The following is a 17,070-nucleotide window of genomic DNA, read 5'->3' as shown; positions in this document are numbered from 1 at the left end:
TTTCCTTACTGTTAATAGGAAGAACATCTTTTTTATTTGAATTATCTGCGTATCATTAGAGCTTGTCTCCTCGTTCTGATGCATCTCTGCTTCTACTTGCGCTGCTAATTATGTTCTGTGTTTCCCGTTCTGTAGGATGAGAGTAGAATGCCTCTATTAATGGATTCTTTTTTTTTTTTAATCATTTGTGCTCTGCACTGCCAGTCGTTTTTCTAATCAAGAGATCAAGTCGATTGTTTTTCCCACTCAGTTGCATTATTTTACATTTAGCTCTGGTGATAGTTTCATGTTCTTCCATTTTAGACCTTTTTTATTCCGGTGTTCTGAGAGTGGGAACTTATCCCAGTTCTTTTTAGAAAAAAGAATTCACGGTGGTATAATATATAGAGGCTTTTGTTTAGGTGATTAACAATATGTTTTTTAGTTAAAGAAATTAATGACTTCATGTTTTTCTTGTTTTCCTTTCTTATAAAGGAAGCAGAAGTTCCAATCCCGATTGAGCAGAAAGGCTTTCTTCTTCTCTAGCAAGTTGGTCAGATAAAGAACTGACAATCTAAGATTGCAAACTCAAAAAGGAAGCATCCAATTCGGAGTCAATGCCTTCTTACGTTCTATATATCTTTGGGATCACTTGGACAAGCAAATGTGCTTTCTCTCTGATGTCAGCTTTCCTCTCTGTTTCAAAGCAAGCAAATCTCATATTCTATCTATCTTCCGAAGAAATTAAGGAAATCAAGGTGGAGCATCCAAACAGATGCTATGGAGACCATGTCCTATAAATTGATCGTACCCTCATTTGTAAACTCAAAAGGTTGAATTCAGGAGTTGTTTAGAACATTAGATAAGATATAATATTGAAACTCCGGATATGGACACCTCTTCACTCAACCTCAAGAGATCAGACAACATGACAGAGAGCGTGCCAGAAGCATTGAAAAAAAGCCAGTATCAGATGAAGAGGTGCTTCGCAAGGTATGATGTATCGAAATTAATGCAGCAATTCTCTTGAATGCCGTTAGAAGTTGTTCACAGTGATATCAAGACAAATTATGTTTTGTCTCAATTTGGAATTTAGGTATGTCTCTAAAGGTAAAAGGGTCATGAAAAACCAACAACTGATGGAAGAGTTGGAGAATTCAATTGATGACAAGGTTGAGAAGGCCAAGCTAGTTGAAAGCATTCTGGGTCACTTCATTTGTTCAACACAGGTTATCTCTTCATCTGCCTTAGATTCTGGCTTATATTCTTTACAGCTTCTTTGTGTAAAATTGTTATGTTTGGATGGCAGGAAGCAGTAGTCCTTCCTCCATTAGTAGCATTTGCTGTCAGGTCTCATCCTGGAATATGGGAGTATGTCAAAGTCCACTCTCAGAATCTATCAGTAGAAGGGATTACGGCGTCGGAGTACTTAAAGTTCAAAGAAGAAATCTATGATGAGAAATGGTATTACTTACTCATGATCAAAAAGAAAACTCTTATGGGTAAAGCCAAATGCTTTATCTGTTGAAATCCTAAAGATAATTTGTGAAAATTGTAGGGCGAAAGATGAGAACTCACTTGAAGTGGATTTTGGAGCTTTTGATCTATCGTCACCTCACCTTGTAGTTCCTTCGTCGATAGGGAATGGCATGCAATTCATATCCAGATTCTTATCATCCAAACTGAGCGAGGACTCTGAGAGCATGAAGCCATTGCTGGACTACTTGCTCGCCCTTAATCACGCCGGAGAAGTACAAACTTTGATATAATGAATCATATCATTTGCTGCATTACTGAAAAACTAACTATAAAGTTGCTCTGTCGGTGACTCTTCAGAAACTATTGATCAATGACACAATCAACGCTGTTGACAAACTACAGACAGCATTGCTTCTGGCTGAGGTATTTGTAAGTGGACTGCCTAAAAGCACACCATTCGGAATGTTTGAACACAGGTGACTCTTCTATATATCCGTGGCAAAGTTATAAGTTGTACTGGAAATTCTCCTGGATATCTAATTAGGTTACATTCTTCTGAAGATTTGAACAATGGGGTCTAGAGAAAGGATGGGGTGATACTGCAGAAAGAGTTAAGGAGACACTGCATTGTCTATCTGAAGTCCTGCAAGCACCTGATCCTTCAAACATGGAGAACTTCTTCAGTAGAGTTCCTACCATATTTACCATTGTGATCTTCTCTCCTCATGGGTACTTTGGACAAGCAGAGGTTCTCGGCCTGCCGGATACCGGCGGACAGGTATAGATAATAGAAATTTTGCTGGAATAACGACAATCTGATAATAAGATACTCATGCATGTTTAACAGGTTGTTTACATACTAGACCAAGTTAGAGCCTTTGAGGAGGAATTGCTCCTCAGAATCAAACAGCAGGGATTGACTGTAAAGCCTCAGATTCTTGTGGTAAAACTCACATCGATGCATAAGCATCTCTACTGAATCAACCAAAAGAAAATTTTAAGTAGGCATAACAAAACCATCTGAGGTGATTGCAGGTGACAAGGTTGATTCCAGACACCAGGGGGACTAAATGTGATCGAGAACTCGAGCCGATATTCAACACGAAGCACTCGCACATTCTTAGAGTGCCATTCAGGACGGACGACGGAGTTCTGCGCCAATGGGTCTCTCGGTTTGATATCTATCCTTACCTTGAGAGATATGCTCAGGTGTGTGTGTGAGAGAGAGAGTTGATGCTATTTTGCCTTAAGAGAGCTCCAAGTATAACTGCGTAGCTTTACTCTTAATTGAGTAGAGTAATAATTCTGTGGATTCTCAGGATGCTGCTGCTACGATTCTTGACCACTTAGAAAGGAAACCAGACTTAATCATTGGCAACTACACTGATGGAAACTTGGTTGCTTCTTTGGTGTCAGCAAAACTTGGAATTACGTTGGTAATGATTGATTATCATCTCTGCTGTAATTACTCTACATACGTTTTTGTCTCGGAACTGCTAGGAAATATTAACAGTCATCTGAACTATTTTAACAAGGGAACAATCGCACACGCTCTTGAAAAGACCAAGTATGAAGATTCTGATGTTAAGTGGAAAGAATTAGAACCAAAGAATCACTTCTCATGCCAATTCACCGCTGATGTGATTGCAATGAACACTAGTGATTTCATAATTACAAGCACATACCAGGAAATTGCTGGAAGGTTAGTCAACTATTTATACTTCAGTTTGAAATCCTCTCAAGTTTTCTTTTAACAAAAAATTTCAACTTCTGGCCATGCAGCAAGGACAGGCCTGGTCAGTATGAGAGCCACAATGCATTCACAATGCCAGGCCTGTGCCGCTTCGTCTCCGGCATCAATGTCTTCGATCCAAAGTTCAACATAGCTTCTCCCGGTGCTGATCAATCGACCTACTTCCCGTTCACTCAGAGGCAGAAGCGCTTAACCTCATTTCATCCTGCCATAGAAGAGTTGTTATATAGCAAAGTTGAAAATGATGAACACATGCAAGTTCCTGAATTTCTACTCGATTGCATTTTGTTCACCTCTACTTGCAACTAACGTGTAAACTATAATTGCCACAGAGGATTTCTCGCAGACAAAGATAAACCGATCATCTTCTCTATGGCGAGGCTCGACACGATCAAAAACATTACCGGATTAGTCGAATGGTATGCGAAGAACAAGAGGCTCAGGGACCTTGTGAATCTTGTTGTGGTTGCCGGCTTCTTGGACCCTGCAAAATCTAAAGACAGAGAAGAGATAAGTGAGATCAAGAAGATGCATTCTCTGATTGAGAAGTATCAACTTAAAGGTCAGCTGCGGTGGATAGCGGCGCAGACTGACCGCATTCGGAACGGCGAGCTTTATCGCTGCATTGCCGATACAAAGGGAGCCTTTGTTCAGGTACCAATGATGATTACCTCTTCTATAATTTTCCTTCCGTTGCCTTCGTGAGACTACTAGAAAAGAGCTGAAATACCAACGACATTACTTGTGGCAGCCTGCATTGTATGAAGCATTTGGACTAACAGTTATCGAGGCGATGAACTGCGGCCTGCCGACGTTTGCCACAAACCAAGGAGGGCCGGCGGAGATCATCATCGATGGAGTTTCCGGTTTCCATATCGATCCAACAAACGGCGTGGAGTCCAGCAACAAGATTGCAGATTTCTTTGAGAAATGCAGGGGGGATCCTAGTTACTGGAACAAGATCTCCGGTTCTGGCCTACAACGCATCTATGAATGGTAAAACTAATATGATGCTGAAACTTATTTCCTCATAAAGTGTTTCAGTACCTAAAGGGTGGACAACGATCGCAGCTATACATGGAAGATCTATGCAACTAAGGTGTTGAACATGGGATCAATCTACAGCTTTTGGCGGCAAGTTAACAAGGAGGAGAAGCAAGCTAAACTGCAGTATCTCCAACTCTTGTACAATCTTCAGTTCAGGAACCTGGTGTGTTGAAGCAAAATTTAGAGAAAAAAAATATATGGCAGCTTGCTTAATTCTCATTGCTACCTTTGATGGGTTCAATCTTGATTCAGGCAAAGACTGTGGCCGCAGCTAGCGATCAAACTCGATCATCAACCAACGATGCACCAGCTAGTGCTGTAGGTAAACCACAGAAGCCAAGAAGGCAAGTCAACTCACTCTAAAACTCTTAATAGGAATTTATCACAGAATTCCAGGTGAAGCAAGCGATTAATGATAATTGTTCTTTGGTTTCCGCAGACGCAAGCAATCGTTGTTGCAAAGGTAATGACTTCAAGTACTACTTCAAAGACAAATGTTTCAAGAAAGAATGCGTACTCACCTTCCAAACACATCTATATTGTTATAGGTTGACTGGTTAATCGCTCAATCTTTGATGCTTCAAGCCAAAGGTGTCAGTATAAAGTCACCAGGGATACATCTTGATACAGAGATGATCGATCGAGAAAAGAGAAAGGAAAGGAGAAAATACTGAGTTGCATTCAAGTTGCTGCCTCTCCAATTTAGCTGATGGTATTCGTAGTTTGGTATTTGCTGTTTGTTGTTGTCGAGCTTTTCTCTGAATCATGCAATAAGAGAAATCGACTGCAACAGGTGGTGGCAATGCTTTGTGGATATGTGAAGAATAAAAGAGTAATGATGCGCCTCTGTTTCAACTCTTTAGTTTATGTATCACAATAATTCTGTTGATAATTTCTTCTTTAATGGAATCGCACCATCGAAGAGACCATGGAAGCAATGAAAGTATCAATAGTGGATAGCTTTCTGAACTAAATAATACTGCGCAAAATAGAAGTAGAGCGTTAACCCCTTTTATTTAATGCTATAAAGTTTACAGTTTACCTCCATATTTTACCCAAATATTAATTGACACAAGTTGGTACCGTCGATCACACACAAACAAAAAATAAAAATTAATTACTCTATAAGGGTAACTTAGTTATAAAGATAATACCACTTAAACTTCTTAAATATTACTGTTAACTAATACATATATATATATAACTATATATACCTCCAAATCAAAAAATAATTTAATTATAGATCTTTTTTATCATTTCACCATCTTCTTTCTGTCTTCCCCGACAGCCTCACCACATCTTCCTTCCTCCTCTTCTTTTTTTTCAAAAAGAGGAAAAAAAAAGAAAAACATAAATAGTTTAAGTATTTATAAATTATTTTATATATTATAATAAATTATTTCTTTGCACCATCCAAATTAACCAAGTGTTAAATAAAAATTTATATGAAAAAAATTGGATTGTAAAATCCTCAAAATAGGGTGTATATCACAAAAATTGTAAACCTATGCAATTAAAACATGGTAACAAGTTAGGAGGCCTAAGTTAAATTGTAGCTTCAATTATTTAACAACATTATGCAGCAAATATTGGCACCAATAGCAACATTGATAAACGGAATTTGGAATATAATATAATACGAGACTTAACAGCACTTTCGGGGAACCATATGCCGAACAACCAGGCTAAATGAAGCCTAATTATCTCATGATCCCTCTGCTTTTAATATTCCATGAACCATAGATTACACACTGAAGCAAAAACTGAACAAGGCGTACTGAAGAAATATCAGATGCAGGAACAAACCCTTAAATAAACATGCAAGTAGAGGGAGTTAATTATATAGTAAATAAGCACGTACAGACAATTAGACAACAGTATTTGAGTAGCACACCGTAGTTAAAAGAATCAACAGTAGAACATGACCTTTTTAACATTATCTTTTAGTGCTGGAAGGGGTCTAACAGCACCACCACCAGAAACACGGCTACCACGTTGAGGACCACCACGGCCAGCAGCTCCACTAGCCAAAGAACCACTATCTGAGGTCTCTGGTTCCATGTAAAACCGGGCTCGGAAAGCAGCCAGATGAGCATAATATGCAGGTGGTACTGCCAGAAAAGCATACCAAACATTGGTCGTGAGCCATTGCACTTGAGGAAATACATAATAGGAGCGGGAAAAAGGGAAGCATACCGATAGATACGGAGCGTGTACATCTTGCATAGCTGTACAAACAGTCAACAGTTAGACAGATAGATATTTGGCTTACAATAGCAAAGGAGTAAAGCAAAGATCTCCATACGTGTAACAGAGGTTATTGGTAAGAGTCTGCAGTCCATCAGCAGAGAACTTGTTTTCATCCCATAAAACATGATAATGAGCAGGACGGCTTGTACCCTAAAGTGCATATAAGGATCAATATCTCATTGTCCCTATATGGAAATAAAAAATAAGAACAAACAAAGATCAGCAGGCTAATGTGATAATTTACCTGGATCCCAGCATGGCTACACAGATAAAAATCGAACTCTGTCGGATGGCAAATCTTTGAATCAACTACAGTACCTTCAATTTTCAGACAGAATATCAATCAAATTTAAAACTGTCGGAATAATAAGTGATAATTAGGTTGCAAATCAATACGGATTTTGTACGATCAGTAGCATAGGGAACTAACCAGGTAGTATGTTCCCACTCCTGTCAACCGAATGTTGATCTTTATGATTACTTGCGAACAGCCTAGTGTGGTGACGTTTTTGGACCACCACAAAAGTGACTGGAGGCTGGTATTCTGGTTCTAGAGAGGCACATGCCTGAAATATAAGGAATAGCAAACGAAGGAGCAAAGCATTAGCCAAAGACCAGCAATATATCATTGCAAACTAAATTATGAGGGAATTTTAGAAGCAGAAATAAGCAAAGGTCCAACCTTTCGAATTGCATCAAGCTCATGAAACAAAACTTGATAAAATTGGCCTTCACTAACACCATCCCTGTAAGGAGAACCATTACTCCTGTTCCAAAATAATAGAACATGGGAACGAAGAATTTCGTGTCATACCTGTAAAATATAATTCGCTGGGGCTTCTGTCCAGTAGCTCTTTTAAAAGAAATGAGGAGCTCCCTGAAAATTTATGAAATTAATGAATTCCTCAAGATATAAGCTGTAAAAGCCAACACAAACTAACATCCATCCTAAATGCAACAAATTACACTCAGTGATCCTAAATGTCAAGAATGACACCGGTACAAGCTAGGAATAAATACTTAATCATGCCACCAGTAACAGTTCCTCTCTGAGGATCTTGCCAGACTTTAAACAAATCTTGTATAAGCTCTTGACGATGAGCCTGAGCACAAACCAGTCCAGCATACTTTGTTACTTCAGGCCAATCTTGAGAAGCCACAACCTGCAGAGTAAACCAGTATTTCCCCATTCCATGAACCTCCAACAATATCATTTATCAAAAAGTAAGAGAAATACAAACAAAACAGGAAATAAATGTCTTATAAGCCAATCATCTTACAGCTGCAATGGAGGGGCTCGAATCCTCACCGGGGTGAGGATGTGTCACGTCCGCACCAAATATTATGGTGGGTCTGTCACTGACCAGAGGTATGCGCCTCGACAAAGCATCTACCAGGACAGTGTTCCTACCACCCACCTTCAATTATACAGCCATGTCAAGCTCAAGAAAGAAAAGGATAGGATGGAAAAGAGGTCAAATATTTAAGTCGAATACCTTGACATTTATCTTTAAAGCAACATTTGCTAGATATTGTGTACTCATTCTGAAGACATGCTTAGTCAAACAGCACTGTGAAACTAATCCAAGATCCGTCTCGCAAATCCGCTTCAGATCACCTGCAAATGAGAAAAAAAGGAGAAGAATAACAGACCAATACTGTGAAGTAATTCAACATTCTGAGAACAGATCAGATTATATGTATCACATCGAACATGGGTAAACAAAAATCCAAACTAACAACCATGCAGATATGACATAAGAAGTTGAGAAGAAAAATGATTTGCAGAAGATAATTAGTACCATAAAGAGAACCATTATTATCTGGCAATATTACAATAAGCAAATCAAGTTCTCTGCGCTGGGGTTGGAGTATGCGCATTGCATCATGGTAGCGTGCTTTTAGAGCTCGTTCAACATGATCAGGACGTGCACTTAAGGGTGGAAGAACAGGTTCAAGAGAGAACTCCTGAATCATATGATTGTTAAGTGATATTAGGTCATGAACAAGTGACTTAATGAAGCAGAAGAAATGACAACTCAAAGAGACTAACCATTCCTGAAGTATGGCACATTTGTGCAAGCTCATGACAGAATCCACGTGCAACATTCTCTTGGACATTACGAGCGAAATTTATGCACATCCAGCTGTTAACTCTCCCGCCATTCACCATTTTCTAAAAATATAAAAGGAGGGAGCAGAAAAGAAAAATCTAATAAATAGGCATTATCATCACCACGCTTGATGGACAATAAGAAAACCATTGACTGAGTTCTGCCCAAATTAGGGTTTAAAATAAGAACCACAAACAAGTTAGGACCTAAGACCCGTTTGGTTTGAGTTCAGGGAGAGTCCCTGAATTGGTTCAGAGACCTCTAACTTGGTTCAGTAACCAAACATCTTTTTATCATTTTTATATTTAACCAAATTCACTTTTTTAAAAAATCAAGACTAAGAAATGAGCTAACTAATCAAATTCAGAACTTAGCCTCAAACAAAAAAAAGCCCTAAATGCATAGCCAAAACAGGCCGATAACGCTGTTCTTATCATCTTTTAATCACTCAATAGAATTAAGAAAAAGATGATAAAAAAAGATTGGTAAGCAATAACAGGAGGAATGTGCAAGGTGCTTGTGAGTCAGGCAGCATTAGAAACAGCATGCATGCAGACTACCAACTAAAACCTAAGAAATTTTAAGCAATAGACAACTAAAGTTGCGACACATGCGTAGTAAAATGATGACAATGAACAAAAATACTGCACCTCCTACAAATGATAGTTATTAATACTGGTCAACCTGAGTGAAAATCTACTTCCTCTTTTCTGTTTAACTGTGGACAGTGTACATAGCCAAATTCGTAATGCAAGGAAATAGTAGTGTTTTTCCTCCCATGTATTAGAAATTTGAACCAGACAGTGTATTTGTTGTGACTAGCTTGCCGTAATTAGAAATCCAAAGTACTTCCCAGTGTAAATACAAATATGTAGTCAGATACCAAAAGAAGGATCCTTTATTTGTTTGTTCAACCAATTGAATCTTAATAGAAAAAGAACAAGAAAGAAGTCTACCTTATTCATCATATTCCACTGGCCAACTCTTGGCAGGCAGTCTTTTTCTCTGCCTGTGTCATGGTACTTAAGCTGCAAAGCCAACAGAATGCAATCAAGGTATTTTGCTTTTTCCTCTTCCCCACAGCATTCCGATCAAAAGTATGTGTTGGAATCAGTGCTGACATAATTTAAGTGAAACTTGTATACTTTGAGTACTTACCCATGGAGCCGGTAGAATTCGTGCCTCAACAGATGCAAGTTTATCACTGATTTTAATGCCAAACTCTCTTGCATAAGGGTCATCCTGGTAATTGTTGTGACGAACCGTCTAGAGAAAAAAGAACAATACATTGTAAAAAAAGCAGCCCATCACCTTGAAGTGAATATAGAACACTACTTTACATGGAGTCCAGAAAACTTGAGTGCATGGTACATGTCTATGCCCCCATTTTGCTTTTCCCCACTAACCTCTCTGCACCCTTTCCAGTTGTAGGAAAATATGTTCATGCCAGTACAGGTACCGGCATAAACCAAACATACACAAAGCATGTCATAACACATATTCTTAAAAACTAAAGTTGATAGGACAAAAAGGCAGTTTCAAATTAGGAAATAAAAAAAACAGTGAACAGAAATGGTCATAAAAACATGGTGATCAATTCCTGAATGCACCATGACATCCACAAGCAAAAACTCAAGAACACAATATTTATTTATGAACAAGTGTTTAAATAATCAAATTATACTACACCATTCAACCTGATGGACCATCAATTAATCTTTTTTTTTTTTGAGTAAACCATCAATTAATCAGTTAAGAGGATTGGATGAGGAATTCAACATAGATAGGCCATGAATTGTTGTAAACCAATCAACTAAAATGAGATGACAATCCGAGTTTACTTTGGAACAGTAAGATCGACTCACATTAAAAACCCAACTACCCCAAACCAACAACTACTGTGACCATGCCCTTCTGTTCAGAACAATGTGCACTAAGAGATGGATCAATAATACAGGCTCTTTAAAGGACTCTAATGGATTGGTGTGGCTCATCAGCTTAATTGCCTCAGACAATGATGAGAGGTGTTTAATGGTCTGACCTGCCATTGGTTGTTCTTTTCAGAAAAAAAGAAAGAAAGGATTATATTAAATTAAGAATCATAGATACAAAGAGACCCACTAACATCAGAGGCCAAAGATGCATAAGTGGCACCGGGAAAGAGCTTTCCCAAGTACAAACCCGATAAGCAACCCATATTTGCAAGCCAATCAGTAGTCTGATTAGCTTCATGGAATGCATGGGAAAATTTACATTTCACGAAATGTTGAGGAAAAAGAAAAATATCGTCAATCAGGTGCTTTGTCGGTCACCCGGGCATGTGGGACCCGATTGAGAGTATTTGCAAGGAGGAAGTCAGTTTATCCACAACGGGAAGATTAGAAGTGTCATAGGTTGTTCTTATAAAGTATAATTGTGAATCTCCGTCGTCCATTATTATTAGATTATTGCTTATTTGATGACATCAAACTTTCGTTGTTATGTAAAGAAGACATATACAGCCACCATAAATGTTATACGTAATGTTTTTCATCAACAAAAAATGTGCTATTACAAACATCAAAATAAATGGAAAGACATACATGAACTCCAATATGATTTTTTTAAAACAGTAACACAAATGCATTACCTGAATAATGTCACGTTCCCGATCATGGGGTCGTTGGCAGGTCACCTTCAATAAAGCAGTTATCTGCCTCTCATTCAATCTCTTAGAATATCTTTGCCCTTCCACTATCTTGCAAACCTAAAATCATTTCCATAATTTACCACAGAAGTTTTAATTCTATGCAAGGAAAAAGAACTCCTATATCCAAGTCAGAATAAAAAACATGAAGTATTATAAGAGAAAGGACATTTTTCTAACAACATAAAGAGAAAAAGAGCATCAATTAGGAAACTCACCTCCATAGGCAAATAGTTTGGCCTCTGTTGGTTGCCGACTTGTAGACATGGCAAATTGCTGTGCTGAATGGTGAAGCCATATGTCTCATGAAAGTATTGCACGACAGACTTCATAGTACCCCTTTCGTCAACAGGAAACCTGTTGCATCAGTCAGAATCTCAGATAGGAGATCAATACACCACTTACACACAACATAAAAAGAGAAGTAATAAGTGCAACTAAAAGAGAAACTAAGAAAAAATCCGCACGTCAGCTCTCGAGTTGCCTGTGATGTCAAACCAGATATGCGATACTTTCTCCGCATATTCCCACGATGAGTAACTTCAACCTTCACACCCCTCAGAGCCTTCTTGATCTGGAGTCAAGAAACATGCATAAGACAGAAGTAGCCAAACAGCAACATCATTATATCCCGGACATGTCATTAGTCATTATCAAAGAGATTCTACACACTGATAGTGATCAACCAAGCCAATTGGCCAAATTTACAAAACAATTCAACTGAATCAGGAAAAAAAAATAACCAAATAATTTAAGACAGTATAGAAATATTTCTAATTAACTTAGAAGTAAAAGGTAGAGATAGACAGATAGTTCGTGACAACTTATAAAGTGGAGAAGCTAGAAAGTTAAGTTCCAAGCAGAACAGTATTCAATATGTTCAGAAATCCTAATAACTTCTTCACCCAAGTGATTTTGCCCATTTGTCAATTTATAATGGAACTCCAGAAACAATAAAATAAACTGAAAAATCATCTAAATTTAGCCAACCTTCACACGATCAGCATCAGATAGTGGCCTTGCTTGGATGTCTCTATTCAAAAGCTGGGCAACAAAACTGATGACAGGTAGTGGCTCAATAAATGCAGTCGATGACATATCTGGAGAGAGAAGGGTCATCATAAGTAATGGTCCTGAAGAAATTCATAATTCTTCTTCAACTATATCCACTCTTGATATCGCCCGAACCTTCATAGAAGCATCCAGGCATCGCACAAAATCAATTATACAGTAGATTATTCCAAGTAAATAAATAATATGACAAATTTCAGGTTCTCATATAGGTAAAATTTCTAACTTATGAAGTGTATATTTGGTTATTCCATCATGTAAAATAGAATTATATAGCGTATCAGCTTTTCAGCACACAAATTGATAAAGAAATATTTCATTCAACACAAAGTTGAAAAAACAACAAACTGTTGGAGTATCAGAGGAAAATAGGGATCAGGTTTACTTAGAAGCAATATAGATATAACTTCAAGCAAACCTGATTCGTAGTGATGATACTATACTTAAGTGAAACATTTGACATCATGGCATACCTCACCAGAAGTGGCCTTAGCAACCTGAACAACTAAATCAACATATTAACAATTAACTATGCTTCTGCATCCACTACCAAAGGTTTGACATACCTATTAACTCCTACTGGCCTTTGCAAATTTCAACTAGAACAACTAAATCAACATATCAACAATTTACCTTGCTTCTGCATTCACTATCAAAAGGTTTGACATACCTATTAACTCCTACTGGCCTTTGCAGATTTCAACTAGAACAACTAAATCAACATATCAACAATTTACCTTGCTTCTGCATTCACTATCAAAAGGTTTCCTAAACCGATTTAATAGGGAAAAAAGACCGTAAGAAAAAATTTAATTGTTGCATCACCTATTGCAAGATCTAGTGCAGTCACAAATGATAAACCTAATTAAGGGGCCTCACAGATTTGCCAATGTGTAAATCCATCTAGACAGATTCATATAACAAAGTAACAACCTCATTGTAAAGGTTTAACGTGCTTTAAAGCATAAAAAAGCTGTGTAGCGTACTTGCATACCAGCATGAACTAGATGTGTCAACTTGACACACCCACCCAATTGCAGAAGGCCAAGGTAATCTTGTCTATGTGCAAATGAACTGTATAATTTGCATAGCAATTTATTGGAAATGTGAGAAAATATTTCAGAATCTGGAAAAGAGTATGTCTGGAGCACAAATCTAGAAAAAACAAAGAAGGATGTTACTACCGATATTAAGTGACAAGCCCATCTGTGTAGGGCGAATGCTCTGGTAAAAACCACGCCAGCTTTCTAATCCCTCACCAAGTGTCTGTCTCCTTCCAAGATGAGGTGAATAAAATGAACGACCAACTGGTGCATATCTGTGAACCATCAAAATTTGTATCATTAAGTACAAACATCATAAAGGCATCAACATCTGAGATATTAGACAAAAGCTATTACTGCCTGGCAGTAGGCAATTCACGGAGCACAATATCAAGAACTTGTAAGGCTTCTTGTGGAGCATCTGCCTGCTTCCCAGCTAAAAAGAGTCCAAGATGGTGAAGGTCAGCACGGGCTGCAAACTTTATAACTACCTTAAAAACTCTCTGCCGCCTGAAATACAGAAATCTATCATGAATATCTCAAACAAGCAATAGAGAGAAAATATGATTTGTAAAAGAGTGACAGCTGAAAGCAGAACACCTTGTAGATCCTGAACCATCATCCTCATCAACAAGAGTGATCTGAAACTCTCTAGAGGTAAATGGTAATGGTCCAGCCGTGTAAAGGCTCTTCCTGCCATCATATGCTGGAAGGCGACCTCCTAAACATGACTCCTTATAGAGGGTGACTAGCTGTTCCATCACAGCACGATTCACACCACGTGATGTAACTTCCGGCACAATGGAGACCTATTTAAATGAGTAGTAGCTAGTGATTAGTAAGCACAAGTCAAAGAAAATAAGCATATAAGAAGAAAAGGCATAAAACTGGAGTAACATTTGGAAGAGAAAGACTTACATCATACTGATGAAGATCTTTGTCTGGCAATTCAGCAAAGAAGTGATTAGCCTTGACCAAGCATTTAACACCAAAACTACCCTTCCCAGGGCGCAAAGGAAATCTCACAGATTTGCTTGATGGAGCAGGTGGAACTGCCAGTTCAATTGCTCGACTCTTAGAAGCCTCTCCTTGGACAGAGAGTTGTTGGAACTGTTCAGCTACCTGAGCACTCAACATCTCCTGTGGCTGTGATGGACCTGCTTGTGATGAGGATGTTTGGATGGCATAAGGTGGAGCTTGCGTTGCTTGGTGCAGCTCGGGAGCCGGAGGTCTTGATGAACCAACAGCCGAGGGGCCAGACCCGCGTCCACCAGCCATACTACCTCCACGGCCACCATAATGTTGCTGCGGTTGCATGTCACGTGGTGGGCCACGTCTTTGGTGTTCGGCAACTGGCACATTTGTCTGTTGTGGAGCCATTCCACCACGAGCCTGAGCTCCACCACCTCGCCCCTGATAGTGCCCCCTCCCACGACCTCGTTGTTGGAACAGTTCAGGATTGCCTGCTCCCCAACCACGACCTCCCCTACCACCTCCCTGTTGATGTGGACTAACTGAGTGCCGAGGGACACCTTGTCCAGCACTACCACTAGGCTCTTGAGACTCTGGTCTCTCCCCACCACCATAAGGTTCTGTGCTCCGCTTCCTCGCCATGTTCTGGGCTGCAAAATAGAAAATTTGTGAAAATACAAAACCATATGTATATACAATATTAATATAAGTCTAGGATAGAAAAGGAAACATAGAAAGTGGTTAGCTATGTACAATATTGACAAAGCTTACACAAAGTAGCTAAAGAATACAAATCCCTCTATTATAAAACTTGCACCTCTCATCAATCGTTGATGTCACCTCATGGTCACATGATGAAAATCTAACATAGCAAGACGGGTCTACTTATAACAAGGAAGTCTGTTCAGAGACCAAAATCCAACAGTGCATATATGACATTTGTTTGCTGCCAGCAATAGATGGAATCCGATCGCACAAAATATAGAACTGCATAAATTCCTAAAAAGAGAGAGCACTACTACAAAAAAAAAAAGCTTCAAAAGAGAACATGTAATGCATTTGGCAATAATGGCTGACATAGAAGATATTTCAAAATATGTATCTCCTATCTTGAAGACTTTAAATTATGAAGCACGAGAAAGTTCACGAACCATCTACATAAATTGGATAAAAGTCAAAGCGGATCAGCTTTTATTGTTCATACAGAGGCTTTGTGAAAAGACCATATGTTTATGTTGGTCATCAAAGAGGATTCCTCAACTAAAGTCTCATCAGGAAAACATAATATGGATTAAAGGAGGATTCCTGCTGAAAAGTTACATGTGAAGCAATAGGCCAAAAGTTTTTGCAGAGTAAAGCAGAAAAGTTGAGCAAAAACTGCAGAAAAATTGTGTAGCTATCCTTCAGTACAAGGAACAACAAGATACATTATGCCAATTTTATAATTCTAAACCAAGAAGAAAAAAGATGCTTGCTTCCTGACGAGACATTCTGAAAACAACCTCACTGGTAAATAGAGCATTACAAACCGAATCCAGAAACAACTAAAGAATTAGACCTGACTTAAACAAATCCTTACAACTTCTATTTTTTAACATCTGCGTGGATGAATTTAAACAAAATATCCCGCATGAACCTACACATCATGAAACATAGTAAAAATTTAGCATAATGGCTAAAATATTAACTTTAAAGGGAATTTGATAATCAAATGGTAATTTTTTTTGACATGGACAGCAAACTCCATAACTAAATTGCTCTGTGTTTCTTAAAGAGCAAAACTAAAAGATATTACAATATTACGTCTATAAAAACAGATGGTAAGTTTGTAACCCAAGAAAATAAGCAAAATAAAATAAAACGAAAAAAGATGAAAACCCGTAAGAAGCACAAAATCGAAAGACTGCGCCAAATAAAGCCCTCAAAACTCCAAAGATCAAAAACAACTAACTAAAAGGGGCAAAGAACTTAGAGATCGGTCTACAAAACCTTAAATATCGTGAAGAAAACCCTTTTCCCTTAATACCTAACACGTGAACAATGCGATCGCCGCCGAAGAGTTCAATCCAAGTAGCAAATCCACCCCACAAGACCGACGGTCCTTAACCAGAACCAAATCTAACTAAATACCACCCAAACAAACCAAAAACTTCAATCTCCACTCCGCTCACACGACCACCAACCCTAACACTAAAACCAAAACGAAAACACCAAAGAGGATCAAAAGAAACCTCGCAGAAACAAATAAAGACCAACTCAGCAAAGGCCTTTACGACTAAAAGGCAAAAACAAAGAGAACGAACAAGAATCCATAGAGCGAATCCAAATGCCTACCCCTGCCGTGAAACCCGATCTCCGAGACAAAACCGCCTTACCGCGGCCGAAAACCCGCCGATTCGATCGGCAAAACCGCTTTTCGGGATCCGAAACCGCCGCTTCTAATCTATGCCTACGCCTCACTCTCTCACTACGGGTGGAGAGCAGAGTAGGTACGGAGTAGAGAGAGAGAGAGAACGAGAAGCGAACAGACGAGGAAACGAACACTATAAAGTGGAGCACGAGAAAACGCCGAGAGAGAGAGAGTTGCACATTGGAGGACTCGATAAAGAGAAGATAATTTTTCCCACCCTCTATTTTTCAATATTTACTTTTTGCTTTGTTAAAGAGGATTTTTTT

General features: G+C 38.6%; 2 protein-coding genes across 4 annotated transcripts; one reads left to right on the top strand and one right to left on the bottom strand.

Annotated features, from left to right (window-relative positions):
* Nucleotides 1-511: 511 nt before the first annotated feature.
* On the top strand, nt 512-5,205 carry LOC140772289 (sucrose synthase 7-like). Its single transcript, XM_073114284.1, has 17 exons — nt 512-972; nt 1,076-1,208; nt 1,289-1,443; nt 1,538-1,730; nt 1,816-1,934; nt 2,020-2,236; nt 2,306-2,401; nt 2,494-2,667; nt 2,778-2,894; nt 2,994-3,160; nt 3,241-3,465; nt 3,544-3,865; nt 3,963-4,207; nt 4,283-4,421; nt 4,511-4,602; nt 4,698-4,721; nt 4,807-5,205. The coding sequence occupies exons 1-17, from the start codon at nt 869-871 to the stop codon at nt 4,817-4,819; spliced, it is 2,535 nt and encodes an 844-aa protein (XP_072970385.1). The 5' UTR covers nt 512-868; the 3' UTR covers nt 4,820-5,205.
* Nucleotides 5,206-6,051: 846 nt separating this feature from the next.
* Nucleotides 6,052-16,990, bottom strand: LOC140770316 (protein argonaute 1A-like). Of its 3 annotated transcripts, none has more exons than XM_073111475.1 (23): nt 16,729-16,990; nt 14,341-15,044; nt 14,023-14,231; nt 13,780-13,932; nt 13,564-13,697; nt 12,299-12,408; nt 11,776-11,882; nt 11,527-11,665; nt 11,252-11,368; nt 9,781-9,888; nt 9,579-9,650; nt 8,562-8,684; nt 8,311-8,476; nt 8,005-8,126; nt 7,789-7,926; nt 7,529-7,671; nt 7,323-7,385; nt 7,191-7,254; nt 6,939-7,074; nt 6,753-6,826; nt 6,564-6,658; nt 6,455-6,486; nt 6,052-6,369 (listed from the first exon to the last, which is right to left on the bottom strand). In XM_073111475.1, exons 2-23 carry the CDS (start codon nt 15,034-15,036, stop codon nt 6,167-6,169), a joined length of 3,204 nt encoding a protein of 1,067 aa, XP_072967576.1. In that variant the 5' UTR covers nt 15,037-15,044; nt 16,729-16,990; the 3' UTR covers nt 6,052-6,166. The 3 variants fall into 3 exon arrangements, with proteins under 3 accessions (XP_072967576.1, XP_072967558.1, XP_072967568.1); XM_073111457.1 differs by lacking the exon at nt 16,729-16,990 and adding an exon at nt 15,974-16,007; XM_073111467.1 differs by lacking the exon at nt 16,729-16,990 and adding an exon at nt 15,974-16,007 and having other exon boundaries at nt 13,783-13,932.
* Nucleotides 16,991-17,070: the final 80 nt, after the last annotated feature.

The sequence above is a fragment of the Typha angustifolia genome, chromosome 2 (genome assembly GCF_048772165.1).
Source record: "Typha angustifolia cultivar Huaian chromosome 2, ASM4877216v1, whole genome shotgun sequence".
Lineage (NCBI taxonomy): Eukaryota > Viridiplantae > Streptophyta > Magnoliopsida > Poales > Typhaceae > Typha > Typha angustifolia.
Note: the sequence above shows the minus strand (reverse complement) of the source record. Positions and strands in the feature narration are given on the sequence as shown.